General features: G+C 54.7%; 1 protein-coding gene across 1 annotated transcript; it reads right to left on the reverse strand.

Moving 5' to 3' along the window:
• Positions 1-1,271: 1,271 nt before the first annotated feature.
• On the reverse strand, positions 1,272-17,265 carry Oas3 (2'-5'-oligoadenylate synthetase 3). The gene is made up of 15 exons (XM_026412050.2): positions 16,994-17,265; positions 14,928-15,210; positions 14,408-14,583; positions 13,160-13,398; positions 12,098-12,251; positions 11,358-11,711; positions 9,927-10,209; positions 7,298-7,473; positions 6,646-6,890; positions 6,146-6,290; positions 5,327-5,500; positions 3,786-4,071; positions 2,982-3,160; positions 2,465-2,703; positions 1,272-1,830 (listed from the first exon to the last, which is right to left on the reverse strand). Exons 1-15 carry the CDS (start codon positions 17,174-17,176, stop codon positions 1,566-1,568), a joined length of 3,381 nt encoding a protein of 1,126 aa, XP_026267835.2. The 5' UTR covers positions 17,177-17,265; the 3' UTR covers positions 1,272-1,565.
• Between the last annotated feature and the right edge of the window lie 5,414 nt (positions 17,266-22,679).

The raw sequence follows: 22,679 nt of genomic DNA on the forward strand, positions 1-22,679 counted from the left end.
AGCAGAGGCCCTGGACAGCCGGGTGCCTAACATCCCGGGCAGAGAGGGCGCTGGGGCCTCCTTCCTCTGTCCCCTGGGGTGGGCCCCTCCTCCATCTGATTCACAGGTGGTGACTGTGGGGGACCCCGGGCTGGACATTTTACATTATTTAAAGGCAAAAACCACATCTGGATTGCCGTAGCTGCGAGTGACAGGAGCTGGCCCGGGCAGTCAGAGAGACTGTGCAGTGAGGACGTCAGTGACCCCCAGGGGACTGCCCGGGTTGGCCCAGCAGCAAGCCAGCAGAAGGGAAGTGGGTCAAGAGGACCCTAGTTCAGCACGAGTAGAGAATGGCCACTGACGCCTGGACCATCAATCTCTGAAGAGGTTCGTGGCCCAAGAAAAACAGAGAACAAGAGAACCACTCCCACTGCGTACGAGCTGCCCTTCTGCGGGGCCAAGGACCTGTGCCAGGCACCCGTTACTAGGCACAGGGCGGGGCCTTCCCACGGGAGAAGCACTTCGCAGGCGACACGGAGCCTCAGGGTGAGATGGAGTCTGAGTGGTCACTGCCGGGCAGCCTGGCCGTCACAGGAGAGACGCTCAGAAGGCAGAGGCCGGGCAGGGCCCGGGGACGCCTCCGTACCCCAGGTGTGCACTCTGGGGCCGAGACAGAAAAGAGCCCCCTGGAGCCCTCTGTCCTCTGCATCAGGCAGATGTGACCAGTGGTTAGGGGACCCGCTTCAGAAGACTCCCCAAGTCCGAATTCAAATCAAAAGAGAACTTTAGTTACCTGGCCAGGGGCTGTCACCCACCGCAGAGATCAAGCTCTGTGGGAGGACAGCCACTTCCTGGTCCCTCCAAGGAGGACATGAGGACAAAAGCCACAACTCAGTGACTTGCTGGTCGTCGTGTGAGCCAGCCAATCATAAAACATTGACCAGGGGGACCTGTGGGCTCCAAGTGACAAACGGAAGCTAACAAGCATTAGCTCTGCCGCTCCGGGGCCACAGCCCCAGGTTCAGCAGGTGCTGGACAGTCGCATCCTGAATTGGGCGGGGGTCGGCAGGCCAGAGTCGACCTCAAAGTCGTGTAGACCCACGGGGGCACTCACACCCAGGACATAGCTCCCCAGACCACCGCTGCACCCTGAGTAGGGGACAATTTGTGGGGTACAAAGTCCAGAAAGACAATTTTTTAAATAAGAAAACAGCTTTTATTTCAGTTTCTCAGAAACGGCTCTTGCAACAGTGTTTTATAGGAGGCACAAATGGAGTCCCAGGCCCGCCCGGGACAGTCCTGCTTTATAATGGTCTCGTCTCACTTATCAAAATCTCATTTCTATAATCTGTATTTGTACTAGTCTATAACCTGTGACTCACACTCTTACTGATCCTATCGATCAGTTCACACCGCGACACAATCAACCCCAGCGATGCCTCTTTCCCTGTGCACGGGTTCCGAGGCAGGGGGCTGCCCGGGAAGGAGCAGGAGGGCCGGGGGCAGGCGAGGGGGAGATGGTCTGCAGAGCCACTGGGGCTGGGGTCCACTCCTGCCGTCCAGCGCAGCCACTGACCTCCTGGACTTCACACAGCAGCCTGGGGGAGAGCGTGGCAGGAGACGCTGGTCCCCGGGGACTGCAGGACGGAGCCCTGGTGCCCGGCTGGGGCAGGAGCAGCCCCCTGGTCCCCCCAGGCTCTCACCCTCACTGGCCACGGCCGGATGGCAGTGCCGTCCCTGTCCATGCAGCACAGTGCAGACATGCAGTCCTCGGCTTCCTTGGCCAGCAAGTCCCAGCGGGCACTATGGCCCAGGTTTCCCGTCGGGTCAGCCGGGTCCAGGATGATGGGTCTGCAATTCCATCCAGGGTCAGTGTGACTCCTAGCACATCTAGGGCTGCCCCTGTGGCTTTGGCTGGACTGTCCTCTCCCTGTATATGACAGTACAGGTGCTGGACAGGGCTCAGGGGCTCCTCTGCCTGGTGGCCCCTTGACCATGCTGCATCCAGGCAGACGTACTGATCCCCCTCGGCTCCGTGCTCCCCCAGGGCGCACGGGCCTTGATGCCCACTCCAGCCTGGCCGCCTCTCTCCCTCCCGCATCCTGGGCGGATCAGGCTCCTCTCTCTACTAAGGCAGATGACATCATGAGAGTCTTTAAAATGTTCCCCTGTATGGCCACTGCCCAACGACTAGACATGTGTCACAAGCTTGGGGACATCTCTTCTATCTCTGTGCCCATTTCAGAGAACGAGACGCCTCATGCTCCCTGGTGGCTCTGCAGCGAGCGCTGCCCGCGACGCGCTTCTGACAAACAAGGGACACAGTGTCCCTGGCCTAGGTCTCTCCCGCTCGCCTGGAGCGCGCTGATGCTAAAGGGCACTCGCTGCGTAGCTGAGATTGAACTTGGGGTCTTGCTCTCTCTGCTCTGTGCCCTGGGGGTGGGGGGAGCCCCAGCCAGAGTCTGGGGACCGGGCTGGCCTGGACCTGGGCTTCTGAAGCTGCTGTCTCAGGAAGTCCCCGATGGTCTCGTCCTCGGCGCTGTAGTTGACGGTCCAGTAGACGCAGAGCTGGCGGTACTGCGTGATGAGCTCCAGGACCGTGCGGAAGCCCTCCGCCATCCCGAACTGGGGGTCCTGGCCGCCCTGCTCCCAGGCGTACACGGTCAGGAGCTCCAGCCCGTGCTGGGGGGGCAGGGAGCCCTTCCCCTTGGGCATCTTGTGGCCCTGGGGAACGAGGAGAGTGGCGATGGTGGGGTCGGAGGGGCCATGCCCCCCTAGCACCTACACACCCATCAGATCCCAGGACACAGCCGTCAGCCCTGATAATGCTGTGTAGGCTCCTGGATCCAGCTATGCCTGAAGCTGCCTAATCCAGGGCTTTCTAGTTACATCAGTCAGAGGGGAAAACCGAGGCCCTCCAGGGCACCCTATTCCTCCAACCCAGGGGCCTGGGACTGTGCCAGGGGCTGTGGTGGGGGCCAGTCCCTGGGCCGCACCTGGACCTGCCGGTACCAGTACTTCACCAGCCGGATCAGGCTTTTGAGCTTGGTGGGCCGGGAAATGATGAAGTCGCGCTGCAGCTCCGTGAAGCAGGTGGAGAACTCGCCGGCGCAGTGGTAGCTGCGGATGAGGTCCCTGTAGACCTGTGCGTGGGGGGGCCTGGAGCCCGCCCCCAGCTGGCCTGGGCAATGGGGAGGCCATGTGGTGCCATTGCCCAGAGTCTCCCAGCCACAACCCAGATAGATGTCCGTGACCCCCCGGAGTGGCTGTCCCTGGGGTGGCCTGGGATGCCCTGAAGGCACTGGGGGCTCCGTGGGGGCAGAGATTGGTGGCAGGTCCTGGACCTGAAGCCTCTGGGGACAGCAGCACTGCAGGGGCAGGGGCGGAGGTCCCCCTGTGGTCTGTGGCACTCAGGGGCACTGCTGAGCACCAAGCTTGCCCTTTGGAACAGGACAGCGCGGGGACATTTCCACAGGAACCTTCCCCCCTTCTTCTCCCAAACTCAGGCACCAAGTGAACTTAGATTTCGGGGGTTTTCTCACTCTGCAAAGTGCATGTTGGTGGCACTTCTGGGGCCAGGATCCTGTGGCTTGAGGCCACTGTTATCACACAGAGCATTTTTGAGGGAATTAGAAAAAAAGTGCCCTTTTCTCCAGACTCTCTCCAGGAAAGGTGTGACAGACCTTCACACGGACAATGTGTGTGATGTGAGCCCATGTAGCCCGGATGGGCAGTGCACAACCTCTACAACTGTGCCTGTCTGCTCCTGTCTTTCCCCTTCTCAGGCCTACACCCGGGAGCCTCACCTAGCGCATCAAAGGCTGGCAGCACGTCAAAGTCCACACTGTGGTCCAGCATCGTCTGGGATGTCAAGGAGAAGCTCAGCACCCGGGGGTTCTCCCACTTAGAGATTTCAAACTTGACTTCAAACTGCTGCTCCTGCTGACAGGCCTCCAGCTGGGCCCGGATCTCGGAGATGATCTCCGCCCGCTTGTTCCCCTGCTCAGTGAACTGGGAGAAGCAGCTGAGGAACACCACGATGTCGGCGTCCGAGCGGCCTCGTAGAGCCGTGCCTTTGGCTGAAGAGCCACCCTGGGGAGGACAGGGGAGAGGTCAACCCCACAAGCACCGCTTGAGGCCCTGCACTTAAGGCTCTGGATTCTGAGTTAGGAACCTGCTGTGTGACCTTGGGCGAGTGTCCTAACCTTAGTTAGGACACTTAGTCTCACATCTTTCAATAGAGCAGGATCAGAAGAAAACACAGTGTGCTAGAAGTGAGTTAATCCCCTCAACAAATGCAAAGCTTCTCTTTCCTTCATGGTTTGGGGCTGGGGTGGATTTGAAAGTTTTTCTCTGTTTTTGCTCGGGCCTGTGGCTCTCAAACTTGACTGTTTCTGAGAAGCTTTTAAGAACAGCCAACAGCTGAGTCCCATCCTAATTTGAGCTGGGATGGCACTTGGGCATCATGTGATTCTAGGGTGAAGCCAGGGTTGAAACCAGGCAGCGAATCCATCCTCCTCGACTCTTATGAACGAGGAAGGGAGAATCAGAGAGACCACAGTATTTGCCTGGGTCACACAGCACGCCAGCAGGCCTGGACCCTCCGTTTTGACACTGTATTGAGATGACCGGGTCTCCACTGGGCCTGTCCAGTTGTAAACTGAGGCTGTGTGAAGTGCAGAGGACGAGGTGATCTTTCATGCACACCTGTATCCTTCCCACTTGGGGTCAGCATCCTGGTTATGTCTGTGGGAACTGCCCACACCCAGGTCCCGAAATCCAGGTGGGGCCACCTGCCGTGTGACCCAGGGTTGACTAGTTCCATTCTGTCTCCCCAAGCCAGGCACAGGAGACTCCATTCCAAGTCTTAACTTGAATTTTGAGGAAAAAAAATCCCCCTTCTGAAAAGTAGAGCCATTTTTGTAGATTTGAATGGAAATCGGACTATTGATTGTCACTCTGTTGTCAATAAATTTGTGCTTTTGCTTTAAAACAGTGAAACAAAAACAAAGCAGACCCAAGAGCTGCAGAGAAAAGCTGAGTCATGATAATGCTATGTAGGCTCCTGGATCTAGCTATGCCTGAAGCTGCCTAATCCAGGGCTTTCTAGTTAACATCAGTCAGTGCTTTCCTTTGTGTCCTTTGTTGAGCTGAGTGTCACTAGCAACTGCAAGAGATGTAGGCTTATCTGGACTCTGCCTCCACCATCCACCGATACCACGTTCTGGCTCCTTCTATATGCCTGACCTTGTGCAGCAGGCACAGAGAGGGGTCAGACCCAATACTGGCCTGGGAGAGATCAGCCACCGGCAGGACCCGTCTTGCCTGCTGCTCTCCAGGGACTCACCTTGACCACCTTGAGCACTTTGATGGGAGAATTCCGGAAGCAGTTTTCCCTCAGGAACGAGCAGATGGTGTTGACGGCCTTGTTCACCTGAGCCAGGAAGTGGCGGTTGGGCTGGAGAAACCGGCTGATGAACTTGTCCAGGTCCCTGGCTGGGGTCTGGTGGAGGAGAGCTGGCTGCGGAGAGAACGGGTGGGGTGGGTGAGCCAGGCAGGCAGCTCTCGTGCTTCCTGTCTCAGGATGCCATCTCCTCTTCCCACAGGGTCTCCTGTGTCTGTGATGCCATCACATGGATCCCCAGCAGAGCCCAGCTGATGCTGGCACCATGACCTTGAATTTCCTAAAAATGGCAGCTAAACACACCTCTTTTCTTTATAAAGTTTTCTGGCTTCAGGTATTTTGTTACAGCAATGAAAACTAGATTAACAATATCCTTTCATAAGGTGCAGATGGCTTACTTCTTAGGTTGGTTTCCCTAGAAACAGCCTGATCAGGGGATTCTTGGGCACGTGATTAATTGGGGCCATGCTCACAGGGAACAAGGGTAGCACAGTGCCTGATCCCACAGGGAGCTTGGGAGCGTGACCCACATCACAAGAGTTGGTCCCGCCTTGAGACAAAGGTAGGGTCTTTGTACGTTGTGTCTCTCAGGCACTGGATGAGATGGGACAACCTGTGCTGCTCTTGGAGGTCCATTCTCCAGAACAGGGGACAGTGCTAACCACCTCAGCCAACACTCCAAGCTGGGGATGCCACAATGGCAGGTAAAGGGCACCAGGCAGGGGAGCCAACAATGTCCCCTCCCCAGGGCCTGCCTCTTACCAGCACATCCCAGGGTGGCACAGGGGCTCTGTCCCCACTCATACAGCAGGCCTGGGTCTCAAGGGCCGCTGCATTCTGGGCCAACAGCTCCCAGCTGCCTTGGCCCACATTCCAGGTGGGGTCAGCAGGATCCAGGATTAGAGGCCTGGGGACAGAGTGGGGGGCGCAGGTGGTTGGGAATGTGGAGGGTCTGGGAAGAGGCGTGAAGGTTGGGGACAGTGCCAGAACCCCAGGGTTTGCCCAGTATTGCCCACATTCAGAAGGAGCCCCAGCTGGCTTCTGGCTACTCGGTGGCCCCTCACTTTGAGATATGGCCACCTACTGTGCTATAAAACTGGCTCTGGTTTTCTCCTGTGTGCACACTTCCCCATCAAAGTCCAGAGGTAAGCAAGATGACTGGTGACCCCAAGCCTGCCCTGGAGCCTTCCTCGACACAGACGCCAGGAGACAGTGGGCATAGAGCACAGGGTGGAGGCAGGCACCGGGGAGCTGCTGTGCACCTGGGTTTCCGAAGCTGGCCAAGAAGGTGTGTTCTCAGGGCTGGGTCCTCAGTGCCATAGTTGTCCGTCCAGTAGACACAAAGGTCCTGGTACTGCTGGACCAGCCCCAGAACAGTCCGCAGGCCTTGGGCCATGTTGAAACTGTGGTTCTTACAGCCCTGCTCCCAGGCAAAGATGGTCAGGAGCTCCAGGGCATAGGCTGGGGGCAGAGAGGGGCCTGGCTGCTCTTGATTTTGAGCTGCCACCTGTCATGGAACGTCAACCCAAGATCAGTGCCTGCGGGGTGGGAATGGGCACGGGCCTCCAGAGGATGCTCAAGAGTTGGGGCAGCGTGCAGAAGATGACTGACAGGCAGAAGGGTGCGGGCAGAGGCCTTGGGGTGGGAAAGCATCAGGAGTGTGAGGAGTGGGGAGAAACCCACGGGCCACACAGGGACGGGGAACCCCAGCTACGTAAACGGAGGCCTTCATGGAGGAAAGACACAGTGACTTCCGGATCTGGGCAGGAAAGGGAGGAGCCGAAGGCGGTTCTTCCGCTTGGGATGGCCAATGGGATGCAAAGGAGAGGAAATGTCTGTGCAGGGAAGGAGCTGATTGGCCCAGACAGTTGTCATGACAGCACCGCTTCCGGGGGAGGGCCGAGGGGCACTCACGTGATGGTACCAGTGTTTCACCAGTAGGATGAGGTTCTTGAGCTTGGCAGGTCGCGTGTTCACGAAGTTCCTACGCAGCTCTGCGAAGCAGGCCGCGTGCTGGCCGTCGTGGCCGCCGCTGTTGAACAGGGCCGTGTACACCTGAGGCTGAGGTTTGCTGTCGGCTCCGAGCTGCCCTGTGGAAGTGGGACTGCTCATTGTGCAGCTGGGAATGAAGCTAGCGGCGCGCACCATGCATCCACCATTAGTGCAATGGATGACGCTCATTAATGCAATTAATTTCAACGTTAATTATGTGACATTGCAATCAATCATAATATATTGCAATATTGGATAACAGAACTATCATTAAATTTTTTTTTGTAGGTGGACAAAACCTTTATTTAATTTTTATGTGGTGTTAAGGAGCAAACCCAGCGGCTCACACGGGCTAGGCAAGCGCTCTACCACTGAGGCCTCCCCCCACACACCCCTTTTTTTTTTAAGTATCAACCCTGAACTGGGTAGTCCAATAATTTTCACATAGAAGTTAAGGGAATGAGCTTCCAAAATGGATAATCCTGGGTTTAAATCCAAGCTGTGTGATTTGCATCTTTGGGCTCATAAGCAGCATCCTCCTTATAAGGTTATTATAAGAAGCAATGTAAAATGAAATCCACATGTAAATTGCTCCAAACTGCTTTAAAAACACCGAGTGTTCAATAAGCATTAATTACTGCTATTATTCATGTTGTCATCTCCCAGGAGAGGGTAAAAAAATCAAGGAAGGGAGAGGAAACTGGAATTGAGGCCAGCCTCTCCTTCATTCTGGAATGAAAGAAAGCCTGACCTTTCTCCCTGAAAGGTGTCTCAGAAGAATCGCCCACCAATAGAGAGAGGCCCCTGGACACAGGGGAAGAAAAGTCCCCTAGGAGAAACTGAGACCCCAATCCAATGCTGGATGCAGTTGTGAAATCCAAATTTACGGCCTGGTGAGGAAGTCCTAGGCTGTGGAGTCACCCCCTAAGCTGGCCTGGGAATGAGTGAGGCCCTTGGAGCCCAGCTGGAGACAAAATGAGAACTCTGTCCCTTGAGGGATAGTTCTTCAGCCCACAGAGAAGGACCTTCCAGAGGAAAAGAAAAGAAAATAAAAGTTCCATATAATAAAGTTCCTCATAATAAAAAATTACAAACCACACAAGGAAATGATCCAGCCAGGGGTGGGGTGGGAGAGGGGGAGGGTATGGAGACACAACTGATGGGAGAATTTGTGATTACAGGACAATCCGAGAGACGGAGCATGTTTAAGGTGATCCAAGAAGATAAGAGTCAGTGAGACCCCAATGAAAGAAATGAAGTCGAAGGGCAGACAACAGGTTGATTTGAGAAAGAGACAAATAGAAACTTCTAGAAATGAAAAAGTTCTTATTTAAAAAAAATCAAGATTAGGTAGATGATTAGATGCATTTGAAAAGAGTAAAATGGAAAACAGATCTGAGCAATGAGAAGCAGGCAGCGTGATGGGGGCATTAGAGATAGAGTCGGGGACGTCATCAAGAGAAAGCAGATAACAGGGAACATGGGCAGAGGCAATATTGCAAAGGACCCTGGGAGACATTTCCCCAAAACTAAAGGAAGGGTTGAGTTCCTGGACACAGGAGGCACCACTGATTCCAGACAGAATATGGAGCAGTCCATGCACAGACGGATCAGGGAGACACTGAAGAACACTGTGGACCAAGAAAGTCTCAAAGTCTCCCAAAAGTGGAAGAGGGGGTGTGTCGGGGGAAGACCAAGCAAAAAGCCACATATACAAATAAAAATAGATTACATACAAAGAAATGACTGATAAAGGGACAGCAGACTTCTCTTCAGAAAGGAGAGAGGTTATAGGACAGTAGACCCTGAGGGAAAACACCCATCAGACCCTTCAAGCAGGAAGCGGAAACAGAAAGGTTTTTTAACTCAAGTCTAAACCTGGAAAGTTCCAGCAAATTACCAAGAAGTGTTATCACGTGAAGTATACTGTTGGAGTAAAGTTAAAAAAAATAGTAAGTGTTTAAAGAAACAAAGGAACCAAACTCCAAACCTTCATTTGGAAACCCACGTCCAAATAGTCATAGATCAAAGAGCAAAAGATGATGTCAGGATGCAGAGTACAAAATATACAGGCCCGAATGGACTGCTCCACATTCTGCCCGGAATCAGTGGTGCCTGTGTCCAGAGCCTCCTGCCTCAGCCTCCTCAGCCTCCATAACTGCATTTCTTTAGGACTGACAATGACCAAGACTCACTTCCAAAAGTCAGAAAAACGAATCCTAAAGTAAATTCTCTAAAGCGAAGGAGGAAATGATACCCTGAAATTTCCTTTACAGTCCCCAGCAGATCTGGGGAACTGTTACTGTTGGTAACTGTGGGTGGGTGGTATCTCTCTAGTTTCCTTTAGCCTGAAACCTTCCCTCACTAAGATCTGGGTAAAGCTCTACATCGGCTGAGATCAGCCTCAGATCTCAAAACTACCTCAAAGTAGTTTTCAGTGCCTGATTCAGTGGGAGACTTAGAAGCACGAGGAGGATGGCAGGTGGCGCCTGTATGTGCTCCCGGGTCCCCAGGGTTTCTCTGTCACTTCCCCAGGCTCAGGGGTCCTCACCCACGGCATCAAAGGCAGGCAGCAGGCTGACATTCACCCAAGTCTCTGGGGCGGCAGACACCAGCTGGACCTGCAGAGCGCCAGGTGTGTTCTGCTCAGGAAACGTAAGGCGCAGCCCGGGGACTGGGTCCTGCCACCCCGATGCCAGCTGTGTCCGCATCTCCTTGAGGATCTCCCCTCGGTGGCGCTCCTGGTCCTCGAAGTTTGTGAAGCAGTTGAGGAAGAGGATGAGCTCAACCTCGCAGCCACCCCGGAGATTCGTGCCCCTGCCGAAGGAGCCACCCTGCGGAGGGAGGAACAGCTAGGGCCAGGAGCCTACCAACTGCAGCCCAGAAATGGCTCTCTCGCTGATGGTGGCCTCAACAGGGCCAGACCCCATGAGCCCTTGACTTCTGACTCTTGCGGGCCCAGCAGAGAGCCAAGCTGTGTGGGCTTGCGCCTGCCTCTTTATCTAGAGCTGAGGCAGAGTTCACGGCCATGTGAGGCGGGGCCAGGCCGAGCCACAGTGACCAGAACTTCAAGGCCAGCAGCAGCAGCGCCCACCACACATCTGGAGCAGCAGGTACAAGGGCAGGCTCCAGACCAGATGGGCCTCAAATGCGCTCTGTGGTCTGTTTCCATCAGTCAACATCAGTCCTTCCGTCCATCCGTCTGTCCATCATGCAACAGCATTTACCCACTTCCACGCACCGGGGCAGGTGGGAGCGCGTAAGTAAAAGATTTTCCGCTCAGGAACTTGCCTTCTAGCTTGGGGAGGGGGACGGGGACACAGTGGTTCCTGAGAAAATGCTAAGTGTTCCTGGAGGCCAATAGGCGGGTGGGGCTGGGCGTCCAGCCAAGATGGCCCTGGGAAGTAGCCTGCTCCACCCAGGGCTTCAAGGAGGGAGAGAGGCTCCCCACAGAGCGCGGGGGCGGGTAGCAACCAGAGGATGGGTGGGGGGGGCAGTCCAGGGCCATGTCGTCCTACAGCCCCAGAAACCAGGGGCCCCGAGCTCAGGAGGGAGGTGATGACTGCTGTGTGAGTGGTTTTATTTTTATTATTATTATTTTTTAATATTCAAAACAAATCCCGGCACTGGACTGTACAGCGAGACCCCGGCTTGCGATGGCTGGGTTGGGGTGGCGGAGAGCGCACCCCACACACCTTCTGTTTGTCACTTTGAGTTCCATGTTTAACCTCAGGAATTTGGGTGCATTATCATAAAGTGGCTTTGGGTTAACGGATGTTGCCCGATGGGGTTGGCGGGGTCCTGGGCACAGCAGGCAAGGCTGGGGCTGGGCTGGGTGAAGGTCTCCTTGGGCCTTCTGGTCGACCTCCGGCCACGCTCCAGGGCGTGGGTCCCCCCTGCCCGACCTAGGCCATGTGGTGCAACCTCTCCCCTTTCCCGCGTCCCTGGAGGGCCCCATGGGGTCCCCACCTGCCCCGCTCACCTTGATCACCCTCGAGGGCCTGTAGGTGCAGTTCTTGTGGAGGCAGCGCTGGAGGACCTCGATGGCCCTCTTGGCCTGCTCCTGGAGCCGTGGGTTGGGCTGCAGATGGTCCTGGATGAAGCGGTCCAGCTCCCTGGCGGGGACCTGGGCCAGGGCAGAGGCCGAGGCTGTGCCCAGGGCCGACAGGGCGCTGCTGGCGGCTGTGGCGGGCTCCGGGGCTGGACTCACGGGCCGGCTGTCCCCTGCCCAGTGACACACAGTGTCGTCCAGGCTCCTGCTGTCCTCAGGGGTCACCTGGTCAGAGTCTCGCAGGACACGGTGGCCCAAATCAGAGCACCCAGCACGTGGGAGGCCCTGGAAGGTGGTTGGAGGAGCGTGTCACCGCACAGGGTCTCCATGCCACCCCCTGCTGCCATCAGCCACCCCTTTGCTCAGCTGGGTGACTGAGGCTCCGAGAGGGGAAGTGAGGGGCTCGGTGCCTGTGGACAGATTAGAAAAAGGCGCCCTCCCGGGGGGAGACTGCAGAAGGCGCCCCCATGGTGGGTGGAAAGGCTGGGAGGGGCCCTGTGCTGGGGCCTCCTTCCTCCGCGGCCTCAGCCGGTGACTAGAGGCCACCATGCCTGCTGCTCCCACCTTCCCACTCTGTTCTGTGACATGTGGCCCCGGCGCTCCGAGGATGCTCAGAAATATACCAGAACGCATAAATAGGGTGCAAGACCCAAGGGCCCTGGGAAACTCACCAGCCCCTCCCAGGGCTGCACAGGGCTCCCAGCTGCCTCCAGAAAGCACGGGTGGTGACAGCACGTCCGGGCCTCCTCGGCCAGCACATCCCAGTGCCAGGCTGTGCCACTGCCCACGTCCCATGTGGGGTCAGCAGGGTCCAGTATCACAGGCCTGCAGTTCCAGAGAGACAAGGTTCAGTTAGCAAGAAGGTCACCAGGGCTCTGGAGTCAGGCAGAGCTGGTTACAATCTCAGGTTAGTTATTTTCCAGCTGTGTGACCTGGGGCAGATGACTTTCCTTCTCTGAGCCTCAGTCTTCTCATTTGAAAATGAAGATAACAAGGCTCACTTTGATGGACTGTTGTAGAGATGAATTTGGAGCCAGGGTTCTGAACCCTGGCTGCATATTAGGAACCCAAGATACAAGGACCATTGCTGGGAACTCTGAATTACACCCTGTGCTTTAGCAATTCCATTCCTAGGTCTACATCCATTTGATGCATACACATCAAGACACATGCAAGACACATGTGTATATCAGCATAGCTGCCAACTGGGAGCAATCCAATTAGCTATCTTCAGTAGACTGGAAATCATATTGTCCTAAGTCCCTACTATGGAATACTAAGCAGCCATGAAAAAGAATGAACTCAATTAAATGAATGGAACTCAATGACTTAATGTTGAGAAAATGGAAACCAGGCACAAATGGACATAGTGCATGACTCTATTCAAATCAGATTTAAAACCAGGCAAAACTGGACGGATGAAAATCAGAATGGGGTTTATCTTGTGTGTCGCTGACCAGGAAGAACTCACGGGGGTGCTGGGAGTATTCTGTGACTCTGGGTGGTGGTTTCATAGCCCTTTGTAGACGGTCCTCTAAACGAGCATGCTATCTGTCAGCGAAACCTTCACACACACCACATGTGGCCCAGGCATTGTGAGATTTTTTCACAAGTGAAAAAGGATCACCTGGGGAGTCCTAAGGTGCAGCCGGGCAGCACCCCTGCTCCAGCACTGTCCGTCAGCTCTTCGAGGCCCAGGGACAGGAGAGTACGTGGCGGGTGTGAGGACGTACCTGGGTCTCTCCAGCTGCCTCCGCAAGAAATCCCCGACTGTAGGGTCCTCGAGGCTGTAGTTGACGGTCCAGAAAACACGCAGGCCCTGGTACTGCTGGATCAGGCCCAGGACGGACCGGAACCCCTGGGCCAGGCTGAAGGCGTCCTTCCCACAGCCCCGCTCCCAGGCGAAGATGGTCAGCAGCTCCAGGGCGTAGACCGGGGGCAGCGGCCTGGTCTGTGCCTTTTCCTGGAACACCTGTGAGCAGGGCGGAGGGAGGGGCTCGGCAGGAGGAAGGGGGGGAGGGCAAGGGGTCACCAGGGCGGAGCCAGCAGGACCCGGGACTGTCTACCCCCCCCCCCCAGATCCGGGGTGCTGGCCAGACTGCCGACTGGAGAGGAGGAGGAGGCCCTTTTAACAAGCTCCAGGCTGCGAGCATTTCCTGTCCCCAAAGAATCCTATCTATGTGGGAAGAACCCGAGAAAGACCGATGCACCTTTTATATAGAAGTAGAGGAAGAAGTCCAGAGGAGGTTAGGAACTTGCCCAGGGTCACACAGCAAATCAGTATCAGAGCCAGAACTGGAATCAGGACCTCCTCCCACCCAGACCTCCCTATGCTGGGTGGTCCAATGGTGGGACCAAGCTATGTGACTCAAGATTTTGGGGAAGCTTGTCCCTCAACTCCAGGCACAGGCTGGGCACACCTCCTTCAATGCACCAGAGTTTATCAATAAAGCATGAATAGGGCAGATGGGTATTCCTGAGGCTGGGCTAGGAAGCTTACGAACTCCACATTACCTCATGCCGTATGTAGAATATTCCAGACTAGACAAAGCCCTGAATGTGGAAAACAAGCCTTTTGGAAGGCAACAAGGGAGAGTCATGTTGGGAAGTCAGGAAAGGAAAGACTTCAGACACGGAAAGAACAAATAACTTAGGAAAAGATGACTACACCTGATTACATTAAAATTTGAAAACTTTTGCTGACAAATGACCTTTAAGCAAAGCAAAATACAAGCCACAGACGAAGAGAATATATTTGCACTATATCAAGTAAATAAGAATTAGCATTCATAATATATAAAGAGCTTCAACAAATCAACAAGAAGAAGACAGCTACGAAAGAAGATAACGGACAAAGGACATGAGCAGGCATTTTCCAGAAAGAGGCCATAAAAGGTCACGAAAAATAAGAAAATATTTCCAGTATTATGAAAGCACGGAGAAGTCAAATGTCTGGAGCCAGAACCTTGGCAGAGCTTCACCTGGCGGAACCAGTGCTTCACAAGCAGGATCAGGTTCTTGAGTTTGACGGGGCGAGTGTTCACGAAGTTCCTCCGCAGCTCAGCAAAGCAGGCCGCGTGCTCGCCCCCCTGGCAGCCGCTGTTGAGGAGGGTTGCGTAGACCTCAGGTTTGGGTTTGATTCCAGGACTCAGCGTCCCTGGGGACATAAAGCACTGAGTTAGGATGGGCACTAAGGATGCAGGCCCAGCTCCGCTGGGCACTGGGAGGGAGTAGGGAGAATTCGGGTGGGAGGCGCTGGGGGAGCAGCTGAAGGAACCTGAGGTGCCTGGGTGGGGGACCAGCCCCTCCACCCAGGACCACAGACCCTTCTCGGCCCCCTCTGGTCTGAACCCGCCGTGCTTATTCAAGGAGCCAAGGCTCAGAGACAGGTATAGCCTTGCCCAGGTGGCCCAGCCAGTTAGTGTCAGGGCCAGAACTGGATGACCTGTCTCTCCCCCAGGAATCCTCCCCCAACGCTGGAGTGAGCTGGGGACCCCTCACCCAGGGCGTCAAAGGCAGGCACCAGTTTGACATCCATCCAGTTTTCAAGATCCTCTGATACCAGCTGGAACCACAAGACCCCGGGCATGTTCTGCTCAGGAAACTGGAGGCGCAGGCCCGGGATGCGGTCTTGACACCAGGCGTCCAGCAGCCCCTGCATCTCCTGGAGGATCTCCGCACGACGGCCCCTCTGGTCCTCATAGCTTTCGAAGCAGCCAAAGAAGATGACAAGTTCAGAGTCGCAGCCACCCCTGAGAGCTGTGCCCCGGCCAAAGGAGCCTTCCTGTGAAGGGAACGGCAACGGGAGAATCCGGCTCTCTCCACCACTCACGTCCACCAGCTCTCAGGGTAGCCGGGCTGGGTGGAGACTGGGGCCGTCAGTTCCAGGCATTTGGTGCCGTGAGGGAATGTGGCCAAGGCAGCCAGCTCTGAATTTCCAAAAGAAGCAATTTTAACACATCAGCTCACGATTTTCAAATGTTGGCAACTCACTTTAAAAACAACGAGAAGAGTCAGGCGTGAGAGCGCATGCCTGTAACCCCAGAGACTCTAGAGGCTGAGGTGGGAGGATCACAAGTTGGAGGCCAGCCTCAGCAATTTAGGGAGACCCTGTCTCAAATTGAAAAATACGATGGGCTGGGGTGTAGCTCTGTGGTTAAGCACCTCGGGTTTCAGTCCCTGGTACCCAAAGCAAATTCTACTAAACACCCAGAAACTAGTGGGCAAGAGTTGAGCCCTTTGCTCAGGATGGGTGCAAAACTGTGGTGTGGCTCATGGAACGTCTGAGCCCTTTCGATCAGTGTTTCTGCATAAGATGAGGACGAGGATGAGGACGAGGACGAGGACAAGGGACCGGACCTCCCAAGCCTCTGCTCTGCTTTGTCCTGGCATCTGACTCCTGATGTCTTGCAGGGAACCGGATGTGGTGACAATCGGTAGCAGATGATGGAGGGTGAGGCCGGGAGGGGGCACAGAATTGCCAGCCAGTAAGTGGCAAGAGCCAGCTAGAGCCAACTGTCACCCCAGCTGGGACCCGTACTTATCCCAACCTCCATGCTGGTCCCCTACAGCCAGTGCTCACTCAGGAACCCTGGGGCTTCCTGCTCCCACCTCCCACTCCGAAGCCAGCCGAGGTGGCCGGGCTCTGACTTCCATCCAAGGAATCGGGGTCCCACCGCTGTGTCCTTAACATCACTGACTTACAGTAGTTTTGTGGTGAAGATTCTCTAACCTCGGCAAAAGCAGGGAGGAGCCTGAATTTGCCTTGCACCCCATTTCTGGCACCCCCCTTTGCTCTGGGTGTGATTCCACCCACACTCCTTCTCGCACAGGCCGATGGCGATTCCCGGGAGCAGGCAGTGGTGTCCCTAGCGGGACTCTGGCAATGTCTGGAAACACTTTTGGTGGGGTGACCCAGCAGGGGAGCCCCTCAGGGGTCATTCTGACGTGGCTCCGGAGTCTGGGGACTCTTCTCTTTGCTTTCTGGTCCAGCCAGAAGCCACGGGCTCATCTCCTACCGCTCTGTCCAGCCCCTGAAAGGGCCACTCTCCAAGGCCCTTCCTGGGGGGCTGGGCTCTGGAACTGAAGTTTACAGATGCCCCCTACGAAAATCCTCATAATGACTCTATGAGCTACATGTCCTACCACCCCAGCTCACAGACTAGAAAAAGCCGCTCAGAGAGGTGCAGTCACTTGCTAAGGACACTCAGCTCAGGAGAGGTGGGGCTGAGATTAAACCTGTGGAGCCTGTCATCCCATCAGCTGGGGAGGCTGAGGCAGGAGGATGGGGCGTTCGAAGCCAGCCTCAGCACGAGGGAGACCCTAAGCCACTCAGTGAGAGCCTGTCGCTAAAGAAAATACCAAATAGGGCTGGGGACGTGGCTCAGGGGTCGGGGCCCCTGGGTTCCATCCAATAGAATAGAGGGGGGGGGGCGGGGGGGAGCCCGTGCCCTGGGGGCTCGTCCTGGCTCGTGCGTGCGTTAGCAGCACCCTGAGGCTGGACCAGGAGTCGCCCCATCCACAGGCCAAGTCCCCGAGGGGTCCCGCAGTGTCCCCAGGCCACTCACCTTGACGGTCTTCAGCACCCGCAGCGCCGGCCCGGCGCCCCCTCGGCGGCCCCCGCGCTCCCTGAGGGCGGCATCCAGGGCGCCCAGCGCGCGCCGCGCAGCCCCCACGAACTCGGGCGGCGGCTGCAGGCGGCGGGTCACCAGCCTGTCGAGGTCAGCGGCCGCGGTGCCGTACACGTCCATGTCGCTGGCCGCGCCTCCCCGCCCGGACCGATCGCCGGGTCCTGGGGATGCGCCGAGGCACCTGCGCTGCCGTCCCGTCCCTGTCTGGTTCCCGTCCGGCGCCGCGAGTGCCACTCTCCGAGTTTCGGTTTCGTTTCCCGTTTTCCTCCTCCTCTCCGTCCCCTGTGGCGGCCGCGCCCGCTGCCCAGCCCGGGTCAGCGCACCTGCAGCTGGACCGAGGAAGGTGTGCCGGCCCTCCCGCGGGGCTCCCCGGCTGCCCACGGGAAATCGGTGACAAAGTCCGGAGGAAGCAACCCTACCCTGGCAGCCAGGAGACCCCAGTTCTGGCTAGCCTGTTTTGCGGTGCAGCCTCATGTGAGACGCTTAGCTTCTCTGGGCCTGGATTTTGTTATCTGTCAAATGGAGGAAATGTGCCCCACAAGCTTGGAGAGAACTTGTCTCAAAATAAGAAGGGTGGGGACATAGGAGTTAAGAGCACCTGGGCTCAATCCCCAGTACCACCCCCCAAAACAAATAAATATGTAAATAAATAAAAAACAATAAAATAAATGAATAAAATTGAATAATAAAAATTAAAAAGATAATTTAAGGCAAGAGTTTTAGATTTTGAAAAGGAAGGGTTGTGGAGTCAGATGGACTGGGGTTGGAGCTGGTGCCTGTCTGTACAACCTTGTGCAAATTACTGGCCTCTCCTAAGTCTCCATTTCCTCATCCATAAAAATGGGATTACAGGGGCTGGGGTTGTGGCTCAGCGGTAGAGTGTTCGCCTACCACGTGCGAGGTTCTGGGTTTGATCCTCAGCACCACATATAAATAAATAGATAAAGGTATTGTGTCCAACTACACCTAAAAAATAAATATTTAAAAAAGGGATTGTATTTATGAGCCATTACTAGACAGCAGGCATTGTTCCAAATACTTTATATTTAATCCTCATAAAAACCCTATGTGGGCTGGGGGTGGTGGTGCACACCGGATCCCAGGGGCTTGGGAGATTGAGGCAGGAGAATGAGTTCAAAGCCAGCCTCAGCAATTAAGTAAAGCCTTCAAGCAACTTAGCTAGGCCCTGTCTCAAAATTAAAATAACAATAAAGAAGGGGGTGTGACTCGGTGGTTAAGTGCCCCTGGATCCATCCTCAGTGGGGGTGGGGATGTCGCTCAGTGGTAGAGCTGCTTGCCTAGCAAGAGCAATGTCCTGGGTTCAATCCCCCTGCACTGGAAAGAAGGAAGGAAGAAATGAAACGAAAAAAGAAAGAAACTAGATAAGTAATGGCAGTCCAGAGACCGGAGTCAAGACTGCAGACTAAGGGCCTCAGCCAGCTCAGCTGGAGGCTGGAATGTCTCAGTCATAATGGGCCCTGTTATTTATTTTTTCAGATTTACTCTTAAGAAGCCAGAGTAGGCTCCCAAGGTCAAGCTGATGTGGCCGTGCAGATTGTCAGGAGCCAAAGGGGACCCTGGTCCTTCGGTGAAGCTGGGGTACTGAGGTCCTTCTAGCTGGAGGGGCGTGTGAGGATTCTGGGGACCCACCTGCGCGTCAGGGAGTTGTAGGGGCCTGTGATTGCCGACAGAGGGCGCTCCGCTGGGACGGGCTTCCTGGGAGGTCTTTTCCCAAAAGCATACTTTGCAGTTCTCCCCCAGGACCTCAGAATATGACTTTATTTGGAAATAGGGTCTTTACAGAAGTAAACACGTTAAAATAAGGTCATCAGGGTGAGTCCTAATCCAATGCAACTGGTCTCCTTATAAGAAAGAGAAACCTAGACAGAGACAGGCGAACCAAGGGAAAAATCATGTGACATTGGAGGCAGAGATGTGGGGAATTCAGCCACAAGCCAAGGACACCAGAAGCCAGAGGCACCGAAGAGACTCTTCCAGCCACCCCTGCCCACACCTCTAACAAATGATAAGGTGATTTACTAGATAATCATATTTATTAGACTTTAATTAGATAATTAGAAGTGAAATAGCTCTGTTTATTAGGATTTTCACAGACAGCGCCTGTCTCCTGTGACATCAGCCCTGACAACTGCCTCATCCACCTTTGCCTCCCCAGCACGGCCCCTGGGACCTGGCCCAGAGCAGGGCCTTGGCAATGTTTCTGAATCATCTTAATCATAAGCTCAGGTGCCATCACCCAGTTGCTCCCTAAATCCTCTGCAGACACTTTTAGAGCTGTGATTGTTCCCCAGGTGACAGAGGAGAGCCTGTTTCCCCAAGGGCTCAAGGGACCCGTACAGGGTGATGGCCTGAGGAAGAATCAGGCACTGGGGGGACCCTGGGGGACCCTGGGGCCCCGGCTGTTGCCTGGAGAAAGGAATTGTGGGAGGAGAAGGGAGCCAGGGGACCAAAGGCCGCAGCAAAATCTCCCTCTTTTGAGCTGGGGAACCTCGACAGGCAGCCAAGGGGGCCGGGTGGGCCTGTCAATGGTGTGTCCCAGGTTCCGCCACCTGCCAGCTCCCAGCTGCGTCCTTAATGCCAGCGTGAACTCTGCCCTCCTCTCTTTGGGCTAAACATTAACTCCTCTGTTGGTTTTGTGGAGCCCAGAATGCGGGGAGGGCCCTTCCCCTGGAGATGCACGACCAGTTCCACTCAGGCACCTTGATTTGCATCCAAAGTTGATCCTCCTCACACACCCGTGCTCCTGGGTCGAAAGACACTCCAAGTTCACAGACCATTCCTAAACTAACGTGTGCGATTTCTCTTGATTTTGTCCTTGAGTTAGCAGCACCAAACAATAGCGCCCCAGAGCTTTCTGTATACTTGGTCCTAAAATCTGGATCCCTCAGACACCTGTGGGTTAGAGGCTTGGTTCCCAGGATGGTGCTGTGGGAGGTGGTGGGATCATTCAGAGGTGGGGCCTGATGGGAGGTTCTTGAACAGCCTCCAAGGCAACACTGGGACCCCCGGGCTCTTTTTCCTTCTCTTCTGCCCCCTGACCATGAGGCCAGGCATTTTATTTCTCCATGGGCTTCAGCTATGATGTGCTCTCTCCACACGGGCCCAAAGCAACAGAGCCAATCAACAATGAACTGGAACCCTCACAACTGTGAGCTTAGATTGTACATTTCCTCTTTCTGATTATCTCAGGTATTTTGTTGCAGTCCTGGGAGCTGACTCGGGGATTACTGCATTTGCACAAATTATCAGAGCTTAGCTGAGACAAAGGCTTCTCAAAAACACATTTTTGAAAGAAAAACTGCTGTGTTATTTCTTATGACTATACAAATAATACAAGTTTACTGCAAAAAAAAGATACTAAACTCAGAATATTCAGAAAAGCATAGAGATCACATATGATGCTACAACCAAGTATTTATAACCATTAAAAGCATTTAAGTCTCCCAACTATTACCAAATAAAGTTAAAGAAAATATAGAAAGCACAGTCTCAGTGAAACAAACCCCTAGGGATACCTGTCACAAAGGACATGAAAGGTGATTTGTAGGCAAAAAAATAAATCCGAGTCCCAGTTGTTAGGATGTATAGAAATGGGTTGAAAGACACTCCAAGTTCACGGACCATTCCTAAACTAACGACGTGTGCAATTTCTCACATTCGGGGCAGAACATCACAAGTTGATTCTACTATTCACATCAAAATAGAATGGCCAAGAGGAGCCAGAGTTTTGAGAAACAGAGAAAGGGGTTTCCTGAAGATGTCAGGACTCACCAGCCCCAGTACTGAAGACAAGGCCAGATTAACTCAGGGAGACAAAAATACACCGATGGGAAGAACCAGAGTCCCCAGACAGACTGGCCCATGGATGGGCTCTGGGTGCACGTCAGAGTGGCCTGGCAGAGCAGCCAGGAGGGGGGGGTCTCTCCAACAAACACTGCTGGGGATAAGCAGGCACAGAAGGGTGGACCCAGCCCCTGACCTCAACGCCATCTAATAAGACATGCTTTAGGTGCCTGGGCCTTTGGTGACATATCCATGAACTCAGCACCAAGACTTCTAGGAGTTTTATTTTCAGGACATTATGTTTCAGCCTTCATTCCATTCTGAGTCGATTTTGGCCTATGGTGTGAGGTAAGGGTTCAGTGTTGTTCTTTGCACGTGGATATCGAGTTTTCCCAACATTGTTTGTTGAAGAGCCTGTCCTTCCCCAGTTCTGTAGTCCTAGCAACCTTGTCAAAAATCAGCTGACACAGGCGAATCACACACACACACACCCACACTAAATGCACAAATAGACTAGGGGGACGGTGTCGTCCTAAAAGCCTTTTGCACAACAAAGGAACCATCAGTGGACGGAGATGTTTAAACATTGCACTTGCTGTGTAAGTCCAGAAGGACCCTGGGGAGGGCCCAGAGGAGCCAAAGGAGTGTGCTGGAGAGAGGGAGCTGGCATCTTCAAGGGTTTCCATGATGTCCTTCTGGGAAGGACTTTCATTGGTGGTGGTGGAGGGGATGATAGGACCTTGGCATGATGGGGAGCAGTGGATGCAGTGGTTACCATGGGGGATGAGGCAGGGGGCGGGTCCAGGCCACAGAGAGTTGTGGATGTGCTTAATACAACCTGGCATCCTCAGGGCTCAGCTGATCCTCAGCCCAGAGGGAGACCACCCACTGTGGGTCATTAGAAGAAGCCAAGGTGACGGGCCCTGACCTGGTTTTTGGACCTGAGCCAGTTTTCAGGCTGGAACCCGGTTGACTAAAGAGGATGCAGGGGACCCTGGGGTTCAAGACCCTGTGACGCCCCAGCACACACAGGAGCGCTCTCTGCTAATGGACCAGAGCCCCTTATTCAGCCTATTGTACCGGCCACTTTAAAGCTGTGTGGCTCATCCTGTGATAAAGGACAGCCACTGTAGCCCATTCCCCTCTTCACGAGGAGGAGGACTCCGTGGTTAAGTCCATCTGTCGCCTCGACTGGGCTGAGGTACCCAGGGAGCACAGGCCGTTATTTACGGGCACGTTCTTTCTGGGCGCATCTGTGAGGGTGTTTGCAGGGGAGCTTGGCACGGAAATCGGGAGATGGGCGCCATCCTATCTGCGGGGCACCCACGTAGATTCCGGAGGCAGAGAAGGGTGCTCTGCTCTCTGGTTGGGCCGGGGCTTCCATATTCTGCTGTCCTCAGACATCCGTGCTTCTGGTTCCTGGGGTCACCAGGGTAGGAAGACGTGGGACTTCAGTGTGTGAGGTGCCCGGGCCACAGGGCAGTGTTAAGAGAGTCAAGTTCAAGGACGGAGGGAGCGGGCTGCTGGTCCTCAGGTCCTCAGGGTCCTGCATTTATTACAGCGAAATCCATCCATCAGCGCTGCTGGGGATTGAAAGGAGGGACTTAAGGATAGAAGGAAGACTGCTGGCCAGCCACTCTGGTGACCAGGGACCCAGGTGATAAGAGCTTTGGTTCTTCTGTGTTTATTCATGAGCTGGGACCGTCTGCATTTACAGGAGCTTCACATTTTGGAGTCTTAGAAATGAAATGCAGCTTCTTGGTACCCTGGACAGCACGATGATGTAGAAACGTGAGTGGGCGGAGCCTATTATTCAGCC

This window comes from Urocitellus parryii, chromosome 3 (assembly GCF_045843805.1).
Source record: "Urocitellus parryii isolate mUroPar1 chromosome 3, mUroPar1.hap1, whole genome shotgun sequence".
In the NCBI taxonomy this organism is placed as follows: Eukaryota; Metazoa; Chordata; class Mammalia; order Rodentia; family Sciuridae; genus Urocitellus; species Urocitellus parryii.

What these genes read in the sequence shown, in the direction of transcription:
- Oas3 (XM_026412050.2), bottom strand. Translation starts at nt 17,176, where the DNA reads ATGGACGTGTACGGCACCGCGGCCGCTGACCTCGACAGGCTGGTGACC. An exon ending in GCCTGCCTTTGATGCCGTGG is followed by an intron (nt 7,474 to 9,926) that starts GTGAGGACCCCT and finishes CCACTTCCACAG; the next exon opens with GGCAGCTCGGAGCCGACAGC. An exon ending in GCCAGCCTTTGATGCGCTAG is followed by an intron (nt 3,161 to 3,785) that starts GTGAGGCTCCCG and finishes CCCATTGCCCAG; the next exon opens with GCCAGCTGGGGGCGGGCTCC.